A 25408-nucleotide genomic window follows, 5' to 3' on the forward strand; every position below is an offset into this window, starting at 1 on the left:
AGTTACCATTGCATTGTAAGCTCTTGCTAACTCATCAAACTACTTATCTCTAAAAAACTTTTTGAATTTTGAATATCTCAACTTTAACTAAATTATGAAAAAAAATTAAATATGCTATTAAAGTTTACATTAAAAAAAAAAATAAAAAATGAAAAAAACTAAAAGCTTTTTAATATTATAAATATCATAAAATTGAAAACAAATTCAAATGTCGTTAAAAATTACACCAAATTCAAATATAACATTAAAATATATATATATATATATATCATAAAAATTTACAATAAAACCAAACTGAAAACTAAAAACTTCTAAATATTATAAATACCCCACCAAAAAAAATCATAACATATTACACCCAAAAAAAAAAACAAAGAAAAAACAAGACCGTTTAGTAGATGCTAGCAGGGCTATCCGTTGCTTAGTTTGAAAAATTAGTATAATTACTTGTGAAAGAGCTTCATACATTTAAGGGCAGACGAGTAAGTTCGCTAATTTTGTCTTCGTTGTCTGCATAGAAAGTTTAGAGTATTCAATCTGGTGCATTTCAGAGAGGAGGTTTTCTGAAAAATGTTGCGAAAAAGTCTGAACAGAGGGAGCATTCGTGTTATTTCCTTGGTATGTATTGTAGAATCCAACTAACGCTCAATTTTGTTATTACTATTATTAAGTTTCTACTCAGATGGGGGGAATGGGGATGTGTTTTATGTTTTCGAGGGTTTTCAGTTTGATGCCCTGGTTTCTTCCTATGTGGGTCAGTCATATTTTCGTGGGTTTCTAATTTTACATGATTTTCTCATGAATTTGTGAGCAAATGAATTTTCGACGAATTTCTCTTAATCTGTTGAGTCAATCTAATTTTGTGGGTTTCTAATTGCTGTTGTTAAGTGTCAAATGAATTTCTTTTGACTCTGTTTTTTAATGAATTTCTCTAACATTGTTTAATCTGTAAAATAAATGTGTTCTTCAATTTACAGATTGGGGATTTAAGCATTTCTTGATTGGCTTCTTGTGGGTTTCTTATGGTGAGGGAGATTATCAGCACTCTTTCTTCTGTTAACATTGGTGACTTCTTCCTTCCATAGATTGGATGGACCTTCAAGGTCTCAAAAAATGGATGGTTAATTATTGATCAGAATTGCAGACTTTGGACGTGGGGCTGACTAATGGTAATATCAAAGCAATCCATCCTCTTCACACGTCACTTTCATTGCCCTATCTCATCCTGTGTTGCATGTTTTGTTTGCTTTATTTATCTCTTGGGTAGAAGTTTTACAAAATGCTTTGACTACCTAACATGAATATCTCAATCCAATTGGAGACCAGTATTTGAATCTTTCAATTGTCTTTTATAATGTCTGAAAAGGTTAGAAGAGTGGAAAGAGATCATAATAATAAGCTCAATAATCAAGAATGAAGTGAGTATTCAATTTAGTTGTATTTTCTTCAATTAAGTGGTATAGCAATTTAATCTTACTACATGGGTGGAACGGAGACAACAGCAATTAGCTTTCTCTGACTCTGTGGACTGCAGGCATAGAAGGCATTTCTTGATTCTGAAAAGATGGAATCTGTGTATAATGATCAACCATCGAGGCCCAAATGTGAAACATATGTTGGCTTTTCAATTATACGAATCAGTAAGTCTCTGTGTATTTGTTTGTAATCTAATTGTTTTTGAAGACTGTATACCCTTTATCTTTTTAAAAAACCTGTCCATTAATTTTAAAACAACCGACTTACATAATTAAATTGGCAAGAGACGTAATAACTTCATACCACTTACTGAATTCTTTCTTTAGAGAGTTGTGAATGATTTGCTCCTCACATTTTGATTATAGTTTTTTAGTATATAGTTTTATTGCTATAACTTATATTATGAGTTAAATATTTGATAATTTCAAATGAATGATATTGAATATTGTTCATTGACAACATAGGCACAACTCTGATGGGATGAGATGTTGAAGAAAGGAAAGGAAGAAATCAAAGAACTCAAAAAAAGGATGAAGGTGATGAGGTTAGCATACTTTTTTTTTTTCTTTCTAAATAGATTAGAGAATATTAATACATCAAATCATTTGCTATGCTATATGTTAGCAATTTGTATGAAGCTCCTTAACATCAATCGTTGCATAGTTATAGTTGACAGAATGTTCATTGCAGAATAATAGTTTATGGACCTAATATTTTTTACATATACATGATGTATGGATGCCTTGTTGAATTGTCCATTATAGATACTTTAGAAAAGACTTCAATTGCATATAGTCGCTTCCTCTACCTACAATCTCCCACTCTAGATTCTAAATCTTCAAAAACCATAATGCTCTTTTCTAGAAACCCAACATAAATCTCGAAACAACAATTTTTTGTCACCAAGGGATAGCCTAAGTTGAGTCAATAACATCGAATCTAATGAATCAACCCTTAATCCTTTCTTATCCCTAAGCCTTCACTAGTGAAGTTGTGGAGAGCCCCACCATCACTAAATACTATAACTGGTTGTATGTTAGCTCCCAAATAACCTTGAATGGATGCAAATAGCATTTGCAAATATCTACAGGTTCTATCTCAAACTCAAAAACAATACTCTTCTTTCTTATTGCTTGAAGCAGTTCTAGCTCATCAAATTCAATCTCCTTATTTAATATCACTCAATATAACATATTTGGTTTTGTTCTTGCTAAGACCCTTAACTGGCTTTTATAGACAAAGAAAGAGGAATATAGTCCTCTTTTATAAAATGCTAACATAACTGCAACCGTGTAAAATTCTACTACATATGCATATACAAAGAAATGTTGCTTAATTCTAATAAACTCTTTGAAATACTCTTCCTCGGCCTTTTGATAAAATGTGTCTAATAACTTATGACTTAAATATCAAAAGATGTGGACAAGGTTGTAAGAGAAATTAAAAGAACAACTCATAGAATGATCAATAAAAAAGGCTATTGCTGCAAAATTGATATGATACAGTCAAGTAAGTAGATGGAAATTGTTTCTGCAACCCAGACATTATTGATAAAAAACTCTAAGTACGACAATTACTCAATGAATCTCATTCAACTTTGGAAAATAGTTATCAATATTACCAACAACTAGCTCTGAAAATCTTTCCTCTATCCTGATTAATTTCCAATTTTCCATTCTTCTCCCCCACCAAAATGATTCCAAAAGCTGATCTAATGATGGGTCATTTAGTGTTGGTGTGAGACTTCAGTTTCATTTCTCATTTCTCATCTCCATTTATCACAACAGTTATGAAACTATGGATTTCAAATTTATATGGCAGTTGTTTAACGGTTGGCTTAAACATCACACACTAACGACTAATCCTTAGGTTAAAAGTGCTAAATAGTCAAAGTTAACTATTTTTTCCTAAGCTTAATTTCTTCCTTGATATGTGATTTTTTAAGGCTGGCAGTTTTTTAGCTGCTGCAAATGTCTTTCCACGCAATTAAGTTACGGTTGCAATGTCTTTCAATAGCAATTGAGTTTCCAGATATCAAGGCATTTTGGTATAAAGATCTAGCCTTGAAGGTTTGCAGTGTGTCTCGCTCATTCACCCCTTCCTCTAAAATTACCTGAATGCAAATGAAGGTAAGGGCTTAAACATCACACACTAACGAATAATCCTTAGGTTAAAAGTGCTAAATAGTCAAAGTTGACTATCTTTTTCCAAGCTTAATTTCTTCCTTAGTGTCTGATATTTAAGGCTGACTGTTGTTTAGCTGCTGCATATGTCTTTCCATACAATTGAAAAGTACACATTTCAAAAACAGGAGTCTAATGGCTGCTCATACACCAGTACTTCATGTCCCCCTCAAATGTACTTCATGTGACGTATTTTCCCTTTATAAATGAAGTTTTCTTTTAGTTGATTCCACTCATATTAACAAATGATGATTCATAGGAATTGGCCTCTTCTGCTATTGATTTGAGCTTCTTTGCCAAAATATCTTAGATCAAACTAGTTTTTTTGCCTTAGAAAAGTATGGTATAAAGACTAACAGAATACTTGATACCACAGAAGAACTTAGATAATCCAATTCAACTGGTGCCATTGTAACATTTATGCAGCTTTCAACCTTGTCAAACTTACTTCCAGTGTATGTGTGGCCTAATTCATACAAGTCAAAGACAGATCACAGACTTCATCCTCTTGCAATTGATCACACACCCATGTCCCCTGTATTCAAAGACAAACTCATAGACTTTATCCACTTGCAAATGATTCCATCCCATTCCCACAGAGGATATGTAAGGAGTTCCACTTCTCTTTTAATCAGAGGGATAGTTTAGCTTTTTTGTGCAAAATTATAGGGAAAGAGATCTTAATTGGAAGAGTACAGAATGTATTTGTATGGGTGAAGTCAAATCTTATGGAGTCTCTGTGAGATGGAAATCTCACAAGTCAAACTTCATATCGTAATCTGCCCTCTTGCTCTTTTTGCCGGGAAATCAAGTTTTACAATAAATGGTCTCGGTATCCCATGGAAAACTTCACAATCAATAATAACCCCACTCCATTATAGCTATACCTAGCTCTGTCATAATGTCATTTCACCATTTACCCAGCCGTCCAAAATGGTCCACATAAGAAAGTTCCAAATTCTATTGTAGGATAAAAATTCCACAATAGTTCCGAGTATACTGTTCTAAAATAAGGATCAATTTCAAAATTGCAAGGCACCACACAGATAATATTTTCACAATACTCTCTTTAATGTTAAGTTGCAATCATGACTCCAGGAACAACCTGTGAAGTGGTAAACGAGTAGGAATTTGAATTTTATTTATAAAAGTTTATAGATTATATCTGTGATTAGAGACGTCACTTGTATGCACCCACAAATTGAATTTAAGAGGCAAACACATATTGGCGATTTCCTGTCACTTTTTAACTAATATTCATTTGCAACATTTCATTATTCCACAATAAAATTGATATGTTGTTTGAGCTTCTCTGCTAAAAACTTATTAAAAAGCATCTTTCACAATCTCGTGAGCTTCTCTGCTATAAACTTATTAAAAAGCATCATTATTAAAAACTAATGATGGAATAGACAGGCTGAACGAAATTCAGATAAAAGTAAATACCTTTGTTAGTGAAAGACAGGCTGAACGAAATTCAAAGGTAGGTCTGTTTTAAATACAGATTTTGTATTCAAGAGTTCTCAATATACATAGAAAAGGGAACATCAGAATAGGCCCCACAATCACCTTCAATTCAAGCCATGCTTCCAGTCAATTCATTATTGCCAAGATCAAGGATTGTAAGCTGGGTAAGAAAACAAATGGTAGTGGCAATCATCCCGCTCAATTTATAGGAAATCACAAATTCACAAGAGCAGAAGATACTCCAAATGCACTTCTTACCTTCATTTTAAAACACCAGAGGAAACAAAAGAACTGAGTCATCTTGAAATACCACAGGAAACAAAAGAACTTATTTATACATACTTTTTGAAACTGATTCTCGGCTCCATAATTACCTTCAATGTACACTTCTGAGTTAAAATTGTAACATCGATATAAAAACATTAGAATCCAAAACCTTACCAATGATAAACATTTTCCTTCTTCCGCTAGTGCCTGCCATAAGTGATGAATGAGAAAAGATAATTATTAGTTTGAGAAAGATAATGTTGTGAAGGAAAGGAGAGGAGAGGAGAGATGATGTGACGCAGGTGAGCACATGGGAATGGCAGAGAAAGGGATGATGAGGATCCGAAGCATTGTAGCCGCATATTCCGTCACTTGAATTGCACAATCTACTCTTATTAATATTAATGGCTTCACTCTAGTAGTAATCGATGGGCTCCAACTCCTTTGTGGGTATCTGGAAAGTGGATTCACATCTGCTACTGGTTAGAGTCTATGTCATGATTGGAGAAAGCCAGGTAAGAGTCTGAAGTACAATTTATTTGAGAGAAGTTTAGAACCTACCTTTGGCATCTGGAACGGAGAGGCAGTGCCTATTGCATTTGACAGATATCAATAACTCGAATGAGCCACCTCATCCACAATTTGAATTCTGTGATCGACGTCCTTAAACTTTAGTATTACCCAACAAGAAATAGAACTACTTTGATATTCTATTTAATGCTTAAAACTACTTTGAACTTGGAAGTGATAACATTCCGGTGGCAAGTCTATCTATGTGAACAAAATTTGAGCAGAGTATAATATTTTCTGTTGCAGGGAAAGTCAAGTCGTTCTCTGTTGCATAGACGATACCAAAGAAAAGGAGTATTTTTCAGTTGCAACCTTCTATTTCTCGTAATATTCTTCTTCCTCCTTTTATACAAGTTCTAAAACCTTAATTTAACCATATAAATAGAGTCAGGTATTGAGTATGTAGGCGTCCTTAAATCATCCACAATTTGAATTCTTGTGAATCGATATCACTGCAGCAGGAAATTTGGATGACCGCAACCAGGAGCAGCAGGAAGGTGAAGAAATGAGAAGCAAAGCAATGAGAAGAGAGGAGGATGAATCCACTGAAACTCTTCAACATCTTGAAATTTTCAGCAGGTATTTATCTCACATTTGTCAATTACAGTCACCCTTCAACATCTTAAGCTTGTCGCTCAATTCAAATTCAAATTCTTTCTTCCTCAATTCAAATTCTCTATTAAGCCTCTTCTGTTCTTTCCTGCATTTATGAATATAATTGTATTTTCTTTGGAAATCTCCACTTCTTGATGCCCTGTTACAAGTTTTGCAAGGGAATTATAAGTTGACTTTAAATGGCTGCTCATACATACACCAGAAAATAAGCTGCATGAAGATAATGGCCGCGCATTCTATCATAAAATAGCATCCTTTAATATCATATAGTAAAGTTTGATTTTTAAATTTAAGTGTTAAATAATCAAAATTGGCTTACTTCTTAAAAGCTTGATTTTTCCCTTACTGTGAGATATTTAAAAATAGTCCTCCATTTCGTCTGAAAATAATTCATCTATGTTTTAGATTACGGTAAAAGCAGGTTTTGAAGGGATCTCGAAACCCTTTAACAAAAAATAGAAAGATAAAACAAGATAGCCCAACCAGGAAAAAACCTGCAACAAACTGAAGAACAGTATCAAAATCAGGTTTTACAGGGACCTGGAACCACAAACAGTCTAAACTATAAAAAACTAGAAACCAAGACCAGAGTCCCCAACCAGCTACCAATACCAGACATGCACCAAACCAGAGAACCCACCCCAGTGCCACTATTGCAGCTCTAGGATCAATTTAGCTGCTTCCTTACCAATTGCAGCAGTCTCTGGAATGGAAACAACATCCATAGTAGCAGTAGCTTTCATAGCACTCTTCCTCGAGCTCTGCCTTGTTCTTTTGCTCGGACCCTCAGCCGAAATGATATCTTCATTCGCCCTTTTGCCCAGGCTAGCAGCGGCTGCCCAAATACTCGAGGTGACCTGTTCCATCTTAGTGCTACTCTCTTTGATTAACATTGTGAGGTTCTACTCATAGTTGTTAAGTTTGTTAGGGATGTCTCCCATCTGTCCTTCCATATGACTAAGTTTAGCATTGATAGTATCCAGGTTATGTTGCAGAATTTCCACTTTTTTCTTCAAACCCATTATTTCATTGTAGATCCAGGAATCAACCTTGAGACTGGTGTCGGCTTTCTCCTTAGCAGAATGCAGGAAGGTAAGCATGGTATCCCTCTGCATAGCATCACAATCATCTTCAGCAGTCTCGTGTGGGGGGGAGCAGACATTGTCATTGATATCCTCCATTTCCGTTTGATCCTCCTTTCGACCCTCGGCATAGTCCTCAGGATGAGCAGAGTCCTTCCTTTTTTCTTCCTCTATCCCCTTAACAGGAGAAGCAGTAATAGCCGTATGGTCCTCCTTATTCTTCTCAACAAGATTCCCGACAGTGTTATCTTCCACTTTATTACCCCCACTAGGAATAACCTGGTTACCCTCATTATTAGATTTACTCTGTTCAAAATTACCTTCACTATTATTTTCCTCTTTTCCTTTTTCATTATTATCTTCAGTCTCCGGATACCCGTCCAAATTAGAACTTAACTCTCCAGTTTCAGTATCATCCTCATCCTCAGGTTTCCAATTCTCACAGCTTTCCGAATTATCAGTCTCAGACTCCTCATCCTCAAGAACTTGAGAGGCAGAGGGTTTCAAATTCAGGGCATTTTCTTTACCTTTAATAGAGTCACCCGTCTTACTCTTAATGGGCTCTTTCTTCTTGTCCTTAGAGGGAGTAGAGGCAATGTGCTTATTTTTACAATATCCCTCAATAAGAAGGATCAGACCTTCATGAAGAATAGGTCTGGATTCCTTTTTCTTATGGGCTTCTAAACTATTAAGTAAAGAAAACCGCAAAAAGAAGGGGAAAGATATTCTATCTTTATATCTGAAATGATTTAAAAAAACAAAATGACATTTATGAACTCTTTTATTTCTTCCATCAAGTATGAAATACTCACGGATGCAGTAGAGAACATCCCTCCAGATCTCCTTTATCTGGTTCACATCAAAGAAATCACCATTCTTTTCTAGAAGCTTCTCCTCTTCTTCCATTTTCGAAAATTTTTTGTAGGCTGCATTTGAAATACTAGTTTGCTTAGTGAATTTTATGCCCACCGTAGGAAGCCCCGTGATCTCAGCAATAAACTCCTCTGTAAGTTTCACAGTCACACCATGGAGAGTGACTTTGTCATTGGACCAGTTCTTAAAGAAAGCCGTAGTGATGTGTGACTTAAAACCATTGAGTCGCTCCATGTAACGAGTCACTTTTCCTTTCTGCAGAATTTTCCAAACATCCTTGCGAGCCTTCCATGCCTCACAATTTTTTGGTTCTTGTTTGCATGGTTCGCCCCCCATCAGCAGAGAATAGTAAAAACATTCAAACCAGAAAAACCAGACGCATAGAAAGAGAGGGTTAGAAAGAAATCTGTTTTTCTTCCCACCAAAAGAGACACCTTTGTTTGGAGAAATGTGCGAACACCACATCACATTCATTTGAGTGTACTTCATAGGGAAAGAAAATCTGGCAATAATTTGATCACTCCACGAAATCATTAACTTTCCAATCTTTTCAAATCTTACCCACCTGCGCATGAATAGCTTCATAATGAATAATTGCTTTGAGATCAACTTGATTAGTTAATTCATCGGTCCACCTCACCATTTGCCCCGTTAGGATAGCATAGTTGGCAACCCAATCAGCAGCACCATTGGCCTCCTGAAAGGTATGAGATATGACAACTTTTTCAAATTTTTGAATAAGGTATTTAATCTCCTTGATAGTAGTCTCTATCGACCATGAGATAGCACTTTTATTATTAAGGATATTAATAATATTTAAAGAGTCACCTTCCAACCATAATTTTGGACATCCCAAATCCACTGCAATTTTCATAGTATAAAGGGCCGCCGTAGCTTCAGCAATGTGACTATTAGTCTGACCTATAGGGATAGCTATAGCATCTTTAACTATTCCCATATGATCTCTCAACACACCTCCACAACCCGCCCTCCCCGGATTTCCCTTAGCAGCACCATCAAAGTTTCCTTTAATCCAACCATTCGGAGGGGAACTCCAAGTGACATTCAATCTTGGGTTATCAGTTTGAGTCTTAGGGTTTCCAGGAAACATAGGATTATCAATAGGAAAGGTTTGATCAGATATTTTCAGAGATCTGAAATTCTCCTTACAAGCTCTAATAATATTCTGACCAAACACCCATCTAGGAACCTCTCTATTTCTAAAAATTCTATTATTCCTTTCTTTCCAAATACCCCAGTAGAGATGAGGTAGAGTAATTTTCCATATAAATTGAACATCAGAATTCTTAGACGGGCATTTCCAGCGTTTAAAAGAAGATTCCACATTGTCATGATGAACCCAAGTCAAGTTCCAATACATTAGGATCTCAGTCCAAACCATCTGGGAATAAGAGCAATTCGGAAACAGGTGGTCTCTATCTTCAAAACCATTCTTACATAAAATACACCTATTCACCAAATTTATACCTCTTTTCTGCAAGTTATCAAGGGTCAGAATTTTATTTTGAAGCAGGACCCAAAAGAAGAAATTAATTTTAGGAATGAGACCCTTAATCCAAGCCTGAGACCACAAGGGATGATTTTCCTTCTCCTTAGAAGCAAAGAGAGAAGAAACCTTGTATTGCCCACTAAGATCAGCATACCAAGTAATCTCATCCTCAAAAGAAGGGTGGAGAGAAACAACATTGAGAGCTAATTGGATGTGATAGAAACTTTGATCAACGTCCTTCAAGTTAACCCAGGAATCATTCTGCCAATAATGACTAACAAGAGTGCCATATCTCTGCTTGCATAAGTCAACTTGATTCAGATCTTGAACATCTTCAATCAGGGGGCGATCCTTAAGCTAGACATCTTCCCAAAAACTCACCCTAGACCCATTGCCAATTTTCCAAGAGCACCCTTCTCCAAGCATTTTCTTAGTACCCTGCACAGCTCCCCAAATTGAGGAGGGATGAATAACATCAACAGAGGAGAAGAAATCAGGAAGAGAAATATAATTAGGGAGGTACTTGTGTTTCCAAATGGTACTCCATTCTTTCTTCTCATGGAACACACGCCATCCTTGTTTAGCTAGAAGAGCTTGATTCATGCTTCTGATTTTCCGGATACCCATACCACCTTCCCTGACCAGTTTACAAACATGATCCCAGGCAATTAAAGGTATTCTCTTTTTTTCCTCTGAACCAATCCATAAAAAATCCCTTTGAATTTTATCAATAGCCTCAGCAAATTTAGTGGTGATTTTGAAGAGACTTAAGGAAAAAGTTGGTATACTTTGGAGAGAAGCTCTAAGAAGAATTAATTTACTAGCCTGGCTTAAAAGGTTCCTTTTCCAACCTGCCAACTTCTTGCTGAATTTGTTAATGAGGTCTTCCCAGAAGGAATCCAGAACCTTCAAGCCTAAAGGAAGACCCAGATAGGAAGAAGGGAGAGAAGCAATAGAACATCCAAGGATTTTGGCAATTTTATGTTGTCTAAGAATGGGGGTATTGAGAAAAAACACAACACTTTTATTCCAGTTAACCAGTTGACCAGAAGCTGAGGAAAAAAGATTTAAAGCTTGCTTCAAATTTATGGCTTCCTTGACTTCGAATTTCCCCATAAAAATGGTATCATCAATAAATTGGCCATGAGAACAAATAAGAGGATGGGAAGAGGGTTGCAAACCCTTAATGACTCCTCTACACACTAGATCCCCAATGTACCTCCCCAAACAATCAGCCATTATAATAAATAGGATGGGGGAAAGAGGGTCCCCTTGTCTTAATCCCCGAGAGGCATTAAAAAAAGGAGAAGAGCTACCATTAACCAGGACAGCAATAGAAGAAGAAGAGATTAATTGATGAATCAGTCCAACAACCTTCTTATCAAAGCCAAAGGCAAGCAAAATATTAGAGAGGAAAGACCAATCAACTCTGTCATAAGCCTTAGCAATGTCCACTTTCATTACAAATCCTTGATTGTTAGAACAAGATAAGGAATGAATATTCTCATGAGCCAAAATAACAGAGTTGAGGATTTGTCTACCTGGAGTGAAGCCATTTTGTTGGTCAGCAATGAGCAAAGGGGTCAGCAGAAGTAGTCTTGAAGTAAGAACTTTGGAGATAATTTTATATAGAGAATTACAAAGACTGATCGGCCTAAACTGGTCAGGCGAGTCAGCTCCAATTTTCTTAGGGATCAAGCACAAGAAGGTGGAATTAACTTCCTTCAGCATTTGTTTTGCCCCAAAGAATTCCTTCACCGCATCACAAACATCTTTTCCTACAAGTTTCCAAAATTTCTGAAAGAAAAACATGGGAAAGCCATCAGGACCAGGAGCGTTATCTCCTCCTAGAGAACAAACAACTTTGAAAATTTCATCATTCTTAGGAATTGAGCTTAACAATTTGTTTTGATCCTTAGAAACCAGAGTGGGGATCACTCTGAGAAACTCATCCTGATGTTCCAAATTGATGAAGGGATCCACTGTCATTAGCCCTGAGAAAAAAATCACCATTTCGTCCATGATGTCCTTATCCTCCTTAATCTTCAAATCTCCCTTCATAAGATGTGAAATGTGAGATTTGGCTCTATGCTTTAGTGTGGATAGATGGAAAAATTTGGTATTTTTATCTCCTTCAGTCAGCCATATCAATCTAGATCTTTGCCTCCAGTAGATCTCCTCTTTTGTAATGATGTCATGGTATTGAGACAACTTATCATTTTCTTCTAAAAGAAGGTCAGGGGTGTATCCCTCCTTCTGAATTTTATCCTGAATATTTTGGATCTCCTCTTTCAAAACAGATTAATTCTCAAAGATGTTCCCAAAGCAATTTTTGTTCCAAATTTTAACTTTCTTTTTGACATTTTTAAGTTTAGAAGTCACTCTGAAGAGAGTAGTACCATCAATTTTGATATTCCACCATTCTTCCATTTTTCTTTCAAATTGAGGGTGCTTCATCCATATTTTTTCAAATCTACATGGAAAATTCCTCTTCGAACTAAACTTGATAGCAGAGAAGATAAGAGGGAAATGATCAGAACCAATTTTCTGGTGGGCTTCCATTTTGTAGATGAAATCTTTAGACCAATCTGGAGAGATAAGAGCATGATCAAGCCTAGCTTGAATACAATCATTACCAACTCTCTTATTACTCCAAGTGAACTGAATGCCATGAAGATCCATATCCAATAGGCCCTATTTGTTAATAAACTCCCTTAGGTCCATTCTTCCTTCAAGCTGGGTAACATTACCTCCCATTTTTTCATGATCATAAAGAGGGACATTAAAGTCTCCCATGATTATCCATCGTCCAGAGTAATCTATACTTTTAAAGTTGGATATAGAATCCCAAACCTTCTTCCTTTGGCTTTTCATTTTGGGCGCATATATATTCACAATATACCAGTCCTCATTTTGATTAGCACTGGTAATTTTAGCAATCATAAAGTATTTATTGGCACTCAAAATTGTCCCAGCAAAGCAATTTTTTTTCCATAGCATCAGGGTTCCCCCTGAAGCACCTTCTGAACTACTAGCATTTAAAGAATAATTTTTAAAAGCTTTTATTTGCTCTACTTTCTCTTTATTCATCTTTGTTTCCTATAGCAGAAGAAAATCAGGTTTCTGTTCTCTAACAAAATTCCTAACAACATCTACTTATGATAACTATTCAACCCCCTAATATTCCAGGTAATAATTTTCATTTCCATTTTTTAGGGTTATAATCCAGAATAGTTGCTTGACAACCATCAGCAATATTCTGCAAGCTTTCTATCTCCCTGGTTTTCTTAGAAGATTTCCTTCCACGTCCATCCGGGGACCCAACATCTGGTTTCAACTTGGACTGCTAGTCTAATTTTTTACTAGATTTTACTGGGGTCAAGGCTTTGGGATTCACTTTAGTATGTGAATCAAGTTTACTACTTCGAGTCTCGACCCCCTTTATATTATTCTTTTTTTCAGCCCTTTTCCTTGAGTTTAGTTTAAGCTGTGAGATACCTCCATCTTCTTTGACAACTTCTAGGACAGGAAGGTCCTTTATAAAAGTATCCTGTGAAAAGACAGGGTCAAAATCCTGCAACTCCCTGGACTGAGTTGGTTTTTCCTCACTATGGGCTCCTGATTCAGCCAAGAATTCTCCTTCCTCAAGCTCAAACTTCTCATCCAGATCATCCCATTTATCCTCCATCTTTCGATAGAGAAAAATTTGCTTTGATAAGTCTGACAACTCATCTATTCCTTGTTCAGGTAAAATGGGATCAAGTTGTAAGCCAATCACTTCTTTTTCAGAGTTCTTTTTCTCTGTATCAGACATGAGCCTAGCCCCATCCTCAAGAAGAGGCTTAGAACCAGTATCCACAATCGCTAGTGGAACTTTTGCATTCTCATACTCTTTCTTCTCTGTGGGTTGGACATGTTTAGGTTTCCAAACCTTCTTTTGCTGAACCTTAGTCTTATTTGCTACCTTCTCAGTACTGAAGAGATTTTTGCTCTTGGAAGGACAATTTTTAACTAAATGACCCTACTTCTTACAAGCATAACAAGCATTAGGAAGATCTTCAAAAAAGATTTCTTGGGTTTTCTTACCAAGCTTAGAAATTAATTCCACTTTGTCTGGGAGATGATTCAGATCTACCACCTTCACATATAGTCTAGCACTGTGGAGTTTGGATTTGGTCGCAGTAGCATTATCCAGAGCCACCAGTTCACCAAAAGAGTTGGCAATACCCTTAAAAATGTCCTCATGCCAGAATTCAAGAGGAAGACCGGGAAGTCTGGCCCAAATAGGGGTAGTAAGGAAGAAGGAGTCAGATAAAACCATATTAGGCTCCCACTTTTTGATAGTAAGAGAACTTTTTCCAAAAGGCCAAGGGCCTCCACAAAGAACCATTTCCATATCTTCCTTATAGTTAAAATTAAACAGAAAGAAACCATTCAGCATGGGAGCAATATCCACTTCCCCACGAATAGCCCATTTCCTCTTAATCATTATCCTTAGAGAATCAATATCTGGTCTTGCCCCCAGAAATTTGCCCACCAGCGTAAAATCCATGGAGGAAACAGAGAAATCCACTAAGGGATCAGGGATAAAAACCTAGAACTCACCTTTCTCCCAACTAGTTTTCGAAGTCACCGACGGGAAAGAAGATTTTCCAGTAGGTTTCTTGCCGAAAAGTGAAGACCAGCTCTTCTGATCTGAGGACCCAGTCTTCTCTCCAATAGAGGAATAAACTTTATTTGATTCCACATTATCTTTCTTTTCCTCTTTATCCTGACCCAACACACGAGATACGAAGGCGAAATCCAAGGGCAGATCACAGACCCCACAAAAAGTGTCTGAAACATGTTTAGACAAAACATCATTCTCAAAAGACACGAAACTCAACCCAACAATCTTCCCAGGCCCCCCCACAGTTCCTCCAGGGTCAGTACCTCCGGCCAGGTTCTCCCCAACCAGTTTCTTGCCTGAAAATGAGCCCGCTAATTCAAAAACTGTAAGAGCGCCCATGGAGCATAGGTACTGACCTTGGAGGAATTGTGGGGGGGCCTGGGAAGATTGCTGGGTTGAGTTTCATGTCTTTTGAGAATGATGTTTTGTCTGGACATGTTTCAGACACTTTTTGTGGGGTCCGTGATCTGCCCTTGGATTCTGCCTTCATATCTCATGTGTTGGGTTAGGATAAAGAGGAAAAGAAAGATAATGTGGAATCAAATAAAGTTTATTCCTCTATTGGAGAGAAGACAGGATCCTCAGATCAGAAGAGTTGGTCTTCACTTTTCAGCAGGAAACCTACTGGAAAATCTTCTTTCCCGTCGGTGACTTCGAAAACTAGTTGGGAGAAAGGTGAGTTCCAAGTTTTTATCCCTGATCCCTTAGTGGATTTCTCTGTTTCCTCCATGGATTTTACGCTGGTGGGCAAATTCCTGGGGGCAAGACTAGATATTGATTCTCTAAGGATAATGATTAAGAGGAAATGGGCTATTTGTGGGGAAGTGGATATTGCTCCAATGCTGAATGGTTTCTTTCTGTTTAATTTTAACTGTAAGGAAGATATGGAAATGGTTCTTTGTGGAGGCCCTTGGCCTTTTGGAAAAAGTTCTCTTACTATCAAAAAGTGGGAGCCTAATATGGTTTTATCTGACTCCTTCTTCCTTACTACCCCTATCTGGGCCAGACTTCTCGGTCTTCCTCTTGAATTCTGGCATGAGGACATTTTTAAGGGTATTGCCAACTCTTTTGGTGAACTGGTGGCTCTGGATAATTCTACTGCGACCAGATCCAAACTCCACAGTGCTAGACTGTATGTGAAGGTGGCGGATCTGAATCATCTCCCAGACAAAGTGGAATTAATTTCTAAGCTTGGTAAGAAAACCCAAGAAATCTTTTTTGAAGATCTTCCTAATGCTTGTTATGCTTGTAAGAAGCAGGGTCATTTAGTTAAAAACTGTCCTAATTCATCTATGTTAATTTCATTGTTTTCTGTATTTTGTGGCTCACTTTATGTACAGGAGTTCAGCCCATCAGCTCTGTCTGTGCTGCTGCTAATTGTGATTGCTATGTTTATCTTTAGTTTGCACTAATTTTGGTTCAGTACCGGTGATTGTATTATTGTATTTTCATATCTAAATGAAAAAGTAAATATAAGTAGCAGTTTTTGTAAATATTTATTAACAATTAAATTAATAAAGAAATACTTTTTTGAGGAGGGATAGAGATATCCTTCCAAAAGCTCTCAAGAGATGGTCATGGACATCTTTGAGAGTGTCTCTCTTATTTTTATATTGATTTATATTATTATTTTATTTTTCTTCATTTTGTTTTTATTTCAAATTGACAGTTAATATAAAGGTTGCAAGGAATATACGTCACGTGTTGTTTTAGATGTGAAACAAATTTATACATGTTTTTAGAATGCTTGTGTACATGGTAATATATATGTGATTAAGTAGTGTACATGTGATGGCCTAAAATTAAATGTACATTGATTTTAGTTCATATCATGGTTGAATGATTTGTATTTCCATGACGAGTAAATAGGGCTAATTTGTATTTAAGTTGTATGTTGTGCTAATGTGCATGGAGGAGGAGAGGAAGGGGATGCAAAGAAGGGAGAGAGGGAGTGGGCAGAGAAGGGGAGGAAGGGGGAGGAGAAGGAGGAGGAGGTGATGGAATTGGAGGATGGAGGAAGAAGATTTAGAAGAGGAGGGGATAGGTGTGAGGGAGGTAGATAGTGGAGGGGGAGGAGGGTGAGCAAGGAAGGAGGGAGGAGGTAAAGGTGGAGATTACAAAGGTAGAGGTAGGGGAGGAGGATGGGGGAGAGTGGGTGAAGGAGAGGAAGGGGATGCAAAGAAAGGAGTGGGTGGAAGAGGAGAGGAAAGGAATGCAAAGAAAGGAGTGGGTGAAGGAGGAGAGGGACTAGGGAGAGAAGGGGGAGGAGTAGAGGAAGTGGGTGAAGGTGGAGGGGGTGGAGGAGGAGAGGCCAGGGGAGAATGGGTGGAGGAGGAGAGGAAGGGGATGCAAAGAAAGGAGAGAGGGAGTGGGAAGAGAAGGGGAGGAAAGGGGAGGAGTAGAGGAAGTGGATGAAGGTGGACGAGGGGAGGAGGAGGGAGTTTGTGAAGGTGGATGCAGATGAAGCGGAGGAGGAGTGGTTTGAAGGGTGGCAATGGAGGAGGGAGGGGAGAAGGATGGGTAAAGGCACAAGGGAGGAGGAGATGGAGGAAACCACAAGGGAGGACGAGAGAGGTGGAGGTAGATAAGGAGGAGAGAAGAGAGGGAGTGGGAAGAGAAGGGGAGGAAGAGAATTTAGAAGAGGAGGGGGAGGAGAAGGAGGAGTGGGTTGGGGGGAAGCCACAAGGGAGGGTGAGAGTGGGGGAGGTAGATAAGGAGGAGAGGAATGGGATGCAAAGAAAGGAGAGAGGGAGTGGGAAAAGAAGGGGAGGAGGGGGGAGTGGTAGAGGAATTGGGTGAAGGTAGAGGTGGGGAGGAGGAGCAAGTTAGTGAAGGTGGATGGGGAGGAAGAGGAGTAGGAGAAGTGGTTTGAGGGGTGGAAATGGAGGAGGGAAGGGAGAAGGAGGGGTGCAGGCATAGGAGAGGAGAAGAGGGAGGAAGGCACAAGGGAGCATGAGAGGGGGGAAGGTGATAAGAAGGAAGAGTAAGAGGAGGATGTAGAAGAGGAAGCAACTAAATAGAGGGTAGGGGAGAAGGAGGGGGAGTTAGAGTGGGTGGAGAGGGAGAAGGGGAGGCAAATAGAGGAGAGAGGGAATGGGGGAAGACAAGGAGAGGAAGGGAGAGGAGGTGGATGGGGTGGAGGAGGAGGAGGAGTAGGTTGAGGGGGTGGAAGGAGGAGGAGGAGTAGGTTGAGGGGGTCGAAATGGAGGAGGGAGAGGAGGAGGAGGGGGGAAAGCATAGGGGGAGAAGAGGGAGGAAGAGGATATTGAAGAGGAGAGGATACATGTGAGGCAGGTAGAGGAGGATGAATTAAAGAGGGAGGAGGTAGGGGAGTAGAAATTGTTAAAGGGGAAGGGGGGGGGTGTGTGTGGGGGGGGGAGGAGAAGAGGGGGTGGAGGAGGAGGACAAGGAGGAGACAAAGGGATGAGGAGAGAGAAGGGGTAATGGGAGGAGTGAGGGGGGGGGGGGGGCATGGGGTAAAGGTAAAAGGTGGAGGAGGTGAGTTAGGTTGGGTGTATATGGGAGGTAGAAGGTAGAGTAGGCAGGGGAGGGGGAGGTAGAGTGGCAGAAGGAGTGGTTGAAGTAGGGGGAGGAGAGTAAGGATGTTTATGGGGAGGAGGAGGAGGATAGGAAGAGGAAGAGGGGGGTAGAAGTGGGCTGAGGGGGAGGCAAAGGAAAAGGGGGAAGATGAGGAAAGGAAGAAACATGGTAACATGGAGGCATAGGGAAGAGGAGGAAACAAGGGTGACAAAGGTAGAGAATGAGGTGGAGGAGGAGAAGGTTGAGGAGGTGATGAGGGAGAGAGAAGGGAAGAGGAGGAGAAGGAGGAGCAGTTATTAAAGGGAAGGTAAAGAAAGAAGAGGAGTGGGTTGATGCAAAGGGGTGAAAATGAGGGGGAAGGGGAATGAGGTAGAGTAGGATGAGGATATTGAGGAGGGTGGGGGGGTAGGAGGAAGGGAGAGAGTGGGTTAAGGGGGAGGGGAGGGGGGGTGGGGAAGGGGGGGTGAAGGAAAAGGAGGTAGAAGAGGGGGAGGAGGAGAGGGAGTGAGCTAAGGGGGAGGTGAAGGTGAAGGCAAAGGAAGAGGAGGGGGTATGGTTGAAAAAGGTAGAGAATGAGATACAATAGGAGGAGGTTGAGGTTGAGGGGGAGGGGAAGTGATGTGGGATGAAGGAGGAGAGGTGAGGACGAGAGTGAGTAGACTAAGGGGGAGGCAGAGGTAGAGGCAGAGGAGATAGATGAGGTAGAGTAGAAGGAGGAGGTTGAATAGGGGAAAGGGTAGGTGATGAGGGAGAGGATAAGGAGGAAAAGGGATGAAGATGATGTGGAAGGGGACGAGGGGGTAGATGAAGAGAAGGAGGGGGTGGAAGTAAAGGAGAGTAATTAGGGGAGGCAAAATGGGAAGGTGAGTGGGTGAAGGAAGATGAGGTGGATAAATAGGGGGAAGAGGAAACCAAGATAGAAGAGAGGGAGGGACATGGGAAGATGGGGAGGTGGCAGAAATAAAGGCGGGGGATGATGAGGGATAAGGAGGAAAGGGAGGAGATAGAGGAGGAGTTGGTAAATGGGGAGGCAAAGGAGGAGGAAATAGAGACATCAAAGGGAGGAGGGGAATGTGATGTACGTGGAGGAGAGTTACGTAGAGTGGAGATGAAAGGTAGAGGACAAGGGAGAGAGTGGGTAGAGGAGGAGGAGATGGAGAGGTCTAAGGAGGAGAGGGAGATAAGGGTGAGGGAGGAGGAGGAGTTGGTGGAAGAGGGGGAAAGGATATGAAGGCAGAGAGTTAGGTAGAGTGGTAGGGTAGGCATAGAAGGAGGGAGGGGGAAGACAACATAGAGAGGGAGGAGTTGGTTAATGGGGAGCTCGAGGATGAGAGGTGGGGTTGGGGGAGGAGGGGTTGGAGTAGGGAGAGGAGGGGGGAGTAGGAAGAGTAGGACAAGGTGGAGGAGGCAAAGGAGGGAGGGGTTTGAAGGGGGATTTTGAGGATGATAGGGAAAGGATACAAAGGAGTAGAGTTAGGTGGAGTGGTAGGGGAGGCATAAGAGGAAGTGGGGAGGGAGGGGGATGAGGAGAGGGAGGTGTTGATGAGAAGGAGGTGTTGGAGGCAAAGGGGGAGGAGGAAGAGAGGTAGAGTTTAGATGGGGAGGTAGAGGTGAAGGAGGTGGAGATGAGAGGGTGAGGGAGGAGAAGAGAGGGGAGGGGGAGGCGGAGGGGGTGGAGGTCTCAGAAATAAAGGTGGGGGAGGATGAGGGAGGAGATAGAGGAGGAGTTGGTAAATGGGGAGGCAGAGGAGGAAGAGGGGATGGGGCGGGGGTGGAGGAGAGTTAGGTAGTGTGGAGATGAAAGGAAGAGGACAGGTGGGGAGTGGGTTGAGGAGGAGGACATGGAGGGAGTAAAGGAGGGAGGGGGCTGAAGGGGATGTATAGGAGGAGGAGTTGGTGGAGGAGGGGGAAGGATATGAATGAGGAGAGTTGAGAAAAGTGGTAGGGGGGACATAGGAGGACGGAGGATGAAGACATGGTAGAGAGGGAGGAGATAGAGGAGGAGTTGGTAAATTGTGAGGTAGAAGATGGAGGGGGTAAAGGAGAGAGGGTTTTGAGAGGGAGTTTGAGGAAAGAGAGTGGAGGGGGGAGGGAGAGTTAGGTAGAGGAAAGAGAAAAGGGAGTAGAGGGGGAGTGAGTGTAAAGAGGAGGAGGATATGGAGGGGGTAAAACCAAAGAGGGATTTGAGGGGGATTTCAAGGAGGATGGGGAAAGGATATGAAGGAGGAGAGTTAGACAGAGTTAGGCAAAGGTGGAGTTCACTATTTGCAAATTAAAACAAGTTTCTTTTTAATTGAAGAGTTGACACTTTCAACACAATATTTTTCTTAGCACAAATTTTTTGTTTATTTTAATTGAACATGGAACGAAAAACATTCAAGTGCAAAAACATCACCAAGTTTTTGAAGCATCCAATGCTTGTTCAAACATTTATCTTTGCAAATGCACCATCCACGTGTTTCTTCCTTGTCATCTTCCCTACTCACACTTTTCCTAGTTTACTTCCCATGCCCTTTTTGACCAAAGCCTAAATCTCACGTCAACAATCATTTTTAGCTAGACAAGTAGGCATTTTCCAACCTGTCAAGTCATCTCTTGTAATGCCTTTACTATTGGTATCATTACCTTTATTCTATTTATGTATAATTTAAAAAAAAAATCATCATTATTATTATTTTTTATACTGTTCAATTTTTTTCTAGTTGCATCTTAGACTTATAACATTTTGATAAGTTGTTATTCATTCTAGTAGTTGCATAGGTTTGTTTTGTAGGAAATTGTGTTGAAGCCCCCCCTAGCATATTTGATTATCCCTTTTGTTTGTAGGTTTTCTAAGGGGCTGTTAAATGAAAACCATAACCTTTATTTGGGCTTAAAATATGACACGCTTTTCATTTTTGTGTGTCTTATTTAGATTAGATCATCATCTCAATTGTATCTTATGGAATAGTGACATTTTATTTTTTCCAACTTTTAGTACAAAGAAGTATCCTCTCCCCTTTCCATTCATGGATCCTGAGTGTAAGAGAAAAATTGTACAAATATTTATATGGCCTGCCTCCCGAGATTTTCTTTAGTAGAGTTGGTGAGAGGGAATGACCCAAGTGGTAACGAGATAATGCCAAGCTCTTCCAATCCATTATAAGCAAAATCCATTGGGATGAAGTTTTCATGGAGTGGTTGTAATATCATTATGTCGAGATGATGAAAGTGGCTAAAAGCGTAACCTTCCAAACATATGCACTTACTAAATACTTTGTTGTAGATTGCCAAATACCTTTTATTTTCTGGCGCTAAGGGTCCCTAAAGACATACCACACCTCTCATGGCTTTTTTGTGGGGTAGTGGTTCCTTGGGATTTCATCACCCTTGGAATTCATAGCTTGGTGTGCTCGAGAAGTGAGTGCCTTGTAAGGGGGAGCATGTGCCTCCTAGCTACCATTGTGTCCACACTGAGTTAGTATGGCTGGACCTTGTCCAAGTAGGAATTTAGCAAATATTGTCCTAGCCAACCTAGGATTATGGTGTGTTTGTGCATTGCATTTTAGAAACACATTTCAGAATCATTCATACTATTTTACATGTGTGCGTATTTTTCTTGCCAAAAATCAGAGAAAACAACAAAAGTCTAAAAAACAAAAAAACAAAATAAACTTTTTCAAAATCTATCAAATTTGTTTATTTTTCATTAACTGTTGTGCTTTTATCCTATATCTGTGTATTTATTCATTATTGTTGCACTTACATTATGCATATGTGCGCTTTTGACTGTAGTGTTGCGCTTCCATTTATTGCTACTGTGCATTTGTTCATTGTAATCCTCAGAAATCTTTATATGTCAATACTACCTGTGCTTGTATTCATTCTATCTACACATCTATTACTGTACATTTTTCTTCAGAGGCCTTTTTAGAAAAATCTATAAACATTCTTGGATACCCATTTGAGTTGCCCTTCTAGTTCTGCCAAAAAATTGAAACTTTCAGGTAGCAAGAAACCAGTTTGAACATTATCTTCATTTTACATCCTTCTAGTCTATCATATCAAAATCCTAAACATCCATCACAAAATTTCTAGCATTGAACAATTCCATCCTTAGTGAGTTTCCTTATCAAGATTTATCATCCTTTATCTAGAAACTTACTTAGATTTGACATTTTGAAACCTCTTTGTCCACATCATAGCAAGTATCTATCTCCTATACACTCAGAATTTCATTGTCTACATCCAAATTTCCAACACTTTAGAAAATCCTTCAAACAACATCTACGAAATTTGGGAGGTCAAGCTATGGAATGGTTTTCTAAGTTATCACCTAGTATCAAGTATTTTAATGAGCTAGTTGATATGTTTGTAACACATTACTCCTACAACTTTAGACATGAGGTGACAATGTTAGACCTTTTCAATATAAAACAAAATAATGTGGAACCATTCCTTACCATTTTAAAAAGATGGCATCACCTCTTATGAAAATATCCAAGAATCATTCTTGAACATGAAAAGATGGATATCGTTACACAAAATCTCACACCAAGCATGAGCTATAGAGTACAATTAAAATGTCCACCAAACTTCAAGAAACTCATTAAGATGGTGTGAAAATTGAAGAAGCTACAATGTGAAAAAGAGAATTCAAACTTTACACAAAAGAAAATGCTAGCTCTTCAAATCTCAACAACAAGAATTCCAATACCAACAATAAGATATCCAAATATTGGAATAAAAACAAGAACATTGTGAGTGATGGAGTAGTAGATAATTGAAATATCAAAACATCACAACTAGTATTACATTTGGGAAACAAATCTACCAGTCAAACAAATCACAATACTCAAGATGTCCTAAAAAAGCAACAGAATAATCATTTTTTAATGAGAATATCTCTTATACCCAAGAAGTGAACATTTACTCCTATAGGTGAATCTCTTGAATCAACTTTAAGGAAGTTAATTACTCAGAAACTTATAACACTTCTTGAAGTGAAATATTATGAACCAAAAGTGAAACCATCATGGTGGAATGATGATGACTATTGTGATTTCCATAGAGGCAAAGGACATAAAATGAATGACTGTCAAAGAATAAAGAATGTGATACAAGATTTGGTTGAGAGCGGTGAAGTAAATGTTGATGGACATACCTCAAACTAGACACATTGTATTGAAAGATCTACTTCTAGATCATAATAAGGGAAATGCCTCCAACAACAAAATTGATAGTTGAGCTAGTTACAATACTACATCCTACACATATATTAACAACCTATCTAAATGTGATCATTCTCAGTATTATGCCAACGTCATTACCTTTCATGAGCAAGATGATTCCAAGAATGTTAATGATACCACTAGGAATCAAGCTAAGGTCACACTACAAGGTGTTTCATCCAAATTGTCTACATCTCAAGCAAAATCTATCTATATACAAAATTCTATGCCTGGTACATCAAAATAATACAACCTTTTGGACCAATTGAAGAAAACACCAACCCAAATATCCATATTAGATCTTCTGTAGTTATCAACATCACACAGACAAATTCTCAAAAAATCTCTAATAGAGACCATAGTACCTACTAGTCTAGATCAAAGTTAATTCCAAGCTATGGTGGGACATTTGACTACACCACATTTCATATCCTTTACTGAAAATGATGATCTTTCCATTCACCAACCTCATAATGCTCCACTCTACATGCAAATCCTTGTACAAAATCATAAGATCAAAAGAGTCCTTATAGATGGAGGAGCCAAATTGAATATTTATACTCTGAAATTAGTCCTTGCACTAGGATTTTTTTGAAAATGTGGTAGATCCTAAAAAGAAAATCACAATCAAAGCTTATGATGAGAAATAAAGGTCATCCAAGGGATCAGTCATGTTACCTATCAAAACATACCTTGTCAAGTCCTTGATATGGAACTAGCCTACAATTCTTTTCTAGGACATCCTTAGATTCACTCTATGCAAGAAACACCTTTAACATTTCACTAGTGTCTAAAATTCCCTCATGATGGACAAGAGATAACAATTAAAGGGGATCCCAATCCTTTTCAGTATTGCAATACCCTGAAGTCATCAACAAATTATCTAATACTATACAGTCAACTCATGTCCATATCTCTCAGTCGGGATCCTAGCAATATAGCATCTACTTCCAAGTCATCAGAAATAAAAGGTGATGTAAAAGAACATAGCATGGGGAAATATACCTTGGGAAATTTTTTTTGCATCGCAAAATTACCCCTATCTCCTAGGTCGTATGGAAGATCCTTGATAAAAAAACAATAGTTAGAACCACCCCCCCCCACTACTATCTTTGGCACTTTTGTGAGTGGGGGCACCTTAACTGATGAAGCAAATGACAAAAATGTTGAGCAATTCCTTTACAAAGAAAAGAAACAAGAAATCTCCAAGTATGCTCATATATCTCCTAAACATGATGGACAAGGATATCCTACCCTAGTAAAAATGGGATACATAGGAAGTGGATCTCTTGTCTTGCAAAGAGTTTAGGGGTCTTACAACCCATTTTGAAAACTCCAAATTATGAGAGAGATACCACATGATTGGGATACAAATTATATTGAATATATGAAACAAAAGGGAAACAAAAGGCCAGGCTAGAGTTTCTAAATCAAATCAGAGATATACAAGAACATACTGATTCTTATGAAGATGATTCCAATGTTTATGAATGGGATGAGCTATCTATCCTTGTTGAAGATAAGCAAGTTGATATTGTTAAGACTTATAGTGACACATACCATAGGGGAAAAATTTCATAGTTAGACTCATTAGAGTTAATCCCATATTATGCTAGTCGTGACAATCATGAAGAAAGAGAGATTTATCAAGAACAAGACATTCCATATGAGAGTATGAAAATAGACCTTGCTGATATATTCCTAAACCTCAAAAACTTCTCTATTAATACCATTACCACCTTTGAACATGACCTAAATGATTCCTTTCACTAGTACATCTTGAACTTATTGACTAGGCTTCACCTTTTGTTCCTGAACTTGATGTTTCCCATAATGATGACATGATTATACATTATCTTTAGATTAAAGATCATATACCATGGGGAGATCATAAGAAAGGATTCCCTATCGAACTTATTTACATGGCTTATTTTGGTGAGAGTGTC

At 38.8% G+C, this 25408-nt stretch overlaps 1 protein-coding gene and 1 long non-coding RNA gene across 2 annotated transcripts; both read left to right on the forward strand.

The window, feature by feature from the left end:
* The first annotated feature begins 1033 nt into the window (after positions 1 to 1033).
* LOC149549169 (uncharacterized) lies at positions 1034 to 6287 on the forward strand. The gene is made up of 5 exons (XR_016354459.1): positions 1034 to 1169; positions 1367 to 1418; positions 1535 to 1640; positions 1941 to 2020; positions 6210 to 6287. It is a non-coding gene; the product is annotated as an uncharacterized LOC149549169 (long non-coding RNA).
* A 9153-nt stretch (positions 6288 to 15440) lies between these two features.
* On the forward strand, positions 15441 to 16114 carry LOC149549170 (uncharacterized). Its single transcript, XM_089794277.1, has 2 exons — positions 15441 to 15906; positions 16053 to 16114. Exons 1-2 carry the CDS (start codon positions 15441 to 15443, stop codon positions 16112 to 16114), a joined length of 528 nt encoding a protein of 175 aa, XP_089650403.1.
* The last annotated feature ends 9294 nt before the right edge of the window (positions 16115 to 25408 follow it).

The sequence above is a fragment of the Cupressus sempervirens genome, chromosome 7 (genome assembly GCF_028749045.1).
Source record: "Cupressus sempervirens isolate cs-2001-9-10 chromosome 7, ASM2874904v1, whole genome shotgun sequence".
Classification (NCBI taxonomy): domain Eukaryota; kingdom Viridiplantae; phylum Streptophyta; class Pinopsida; order Cupressales; family Cupressaceae; genus Cupressus; species Cupressus sempervirens.

Excerpts from the sequence above, each read along its gene's own strand:
- LOC149549170 (XM_089794277.1), top strand. The coding sequence starts at position 15,441 with ATGGATTTTACGCTGGTGGGCAAATTCCTGGGGGCAAGACTAGATATT. Across the intron at positions 15,907-16,052 it reads GGAATTAATTTCTAAGCTTG|GAGTTCAGCCCATCAGCTCT; the intron begins GTAAGAAAACCC and ends CTTTATGTACAG.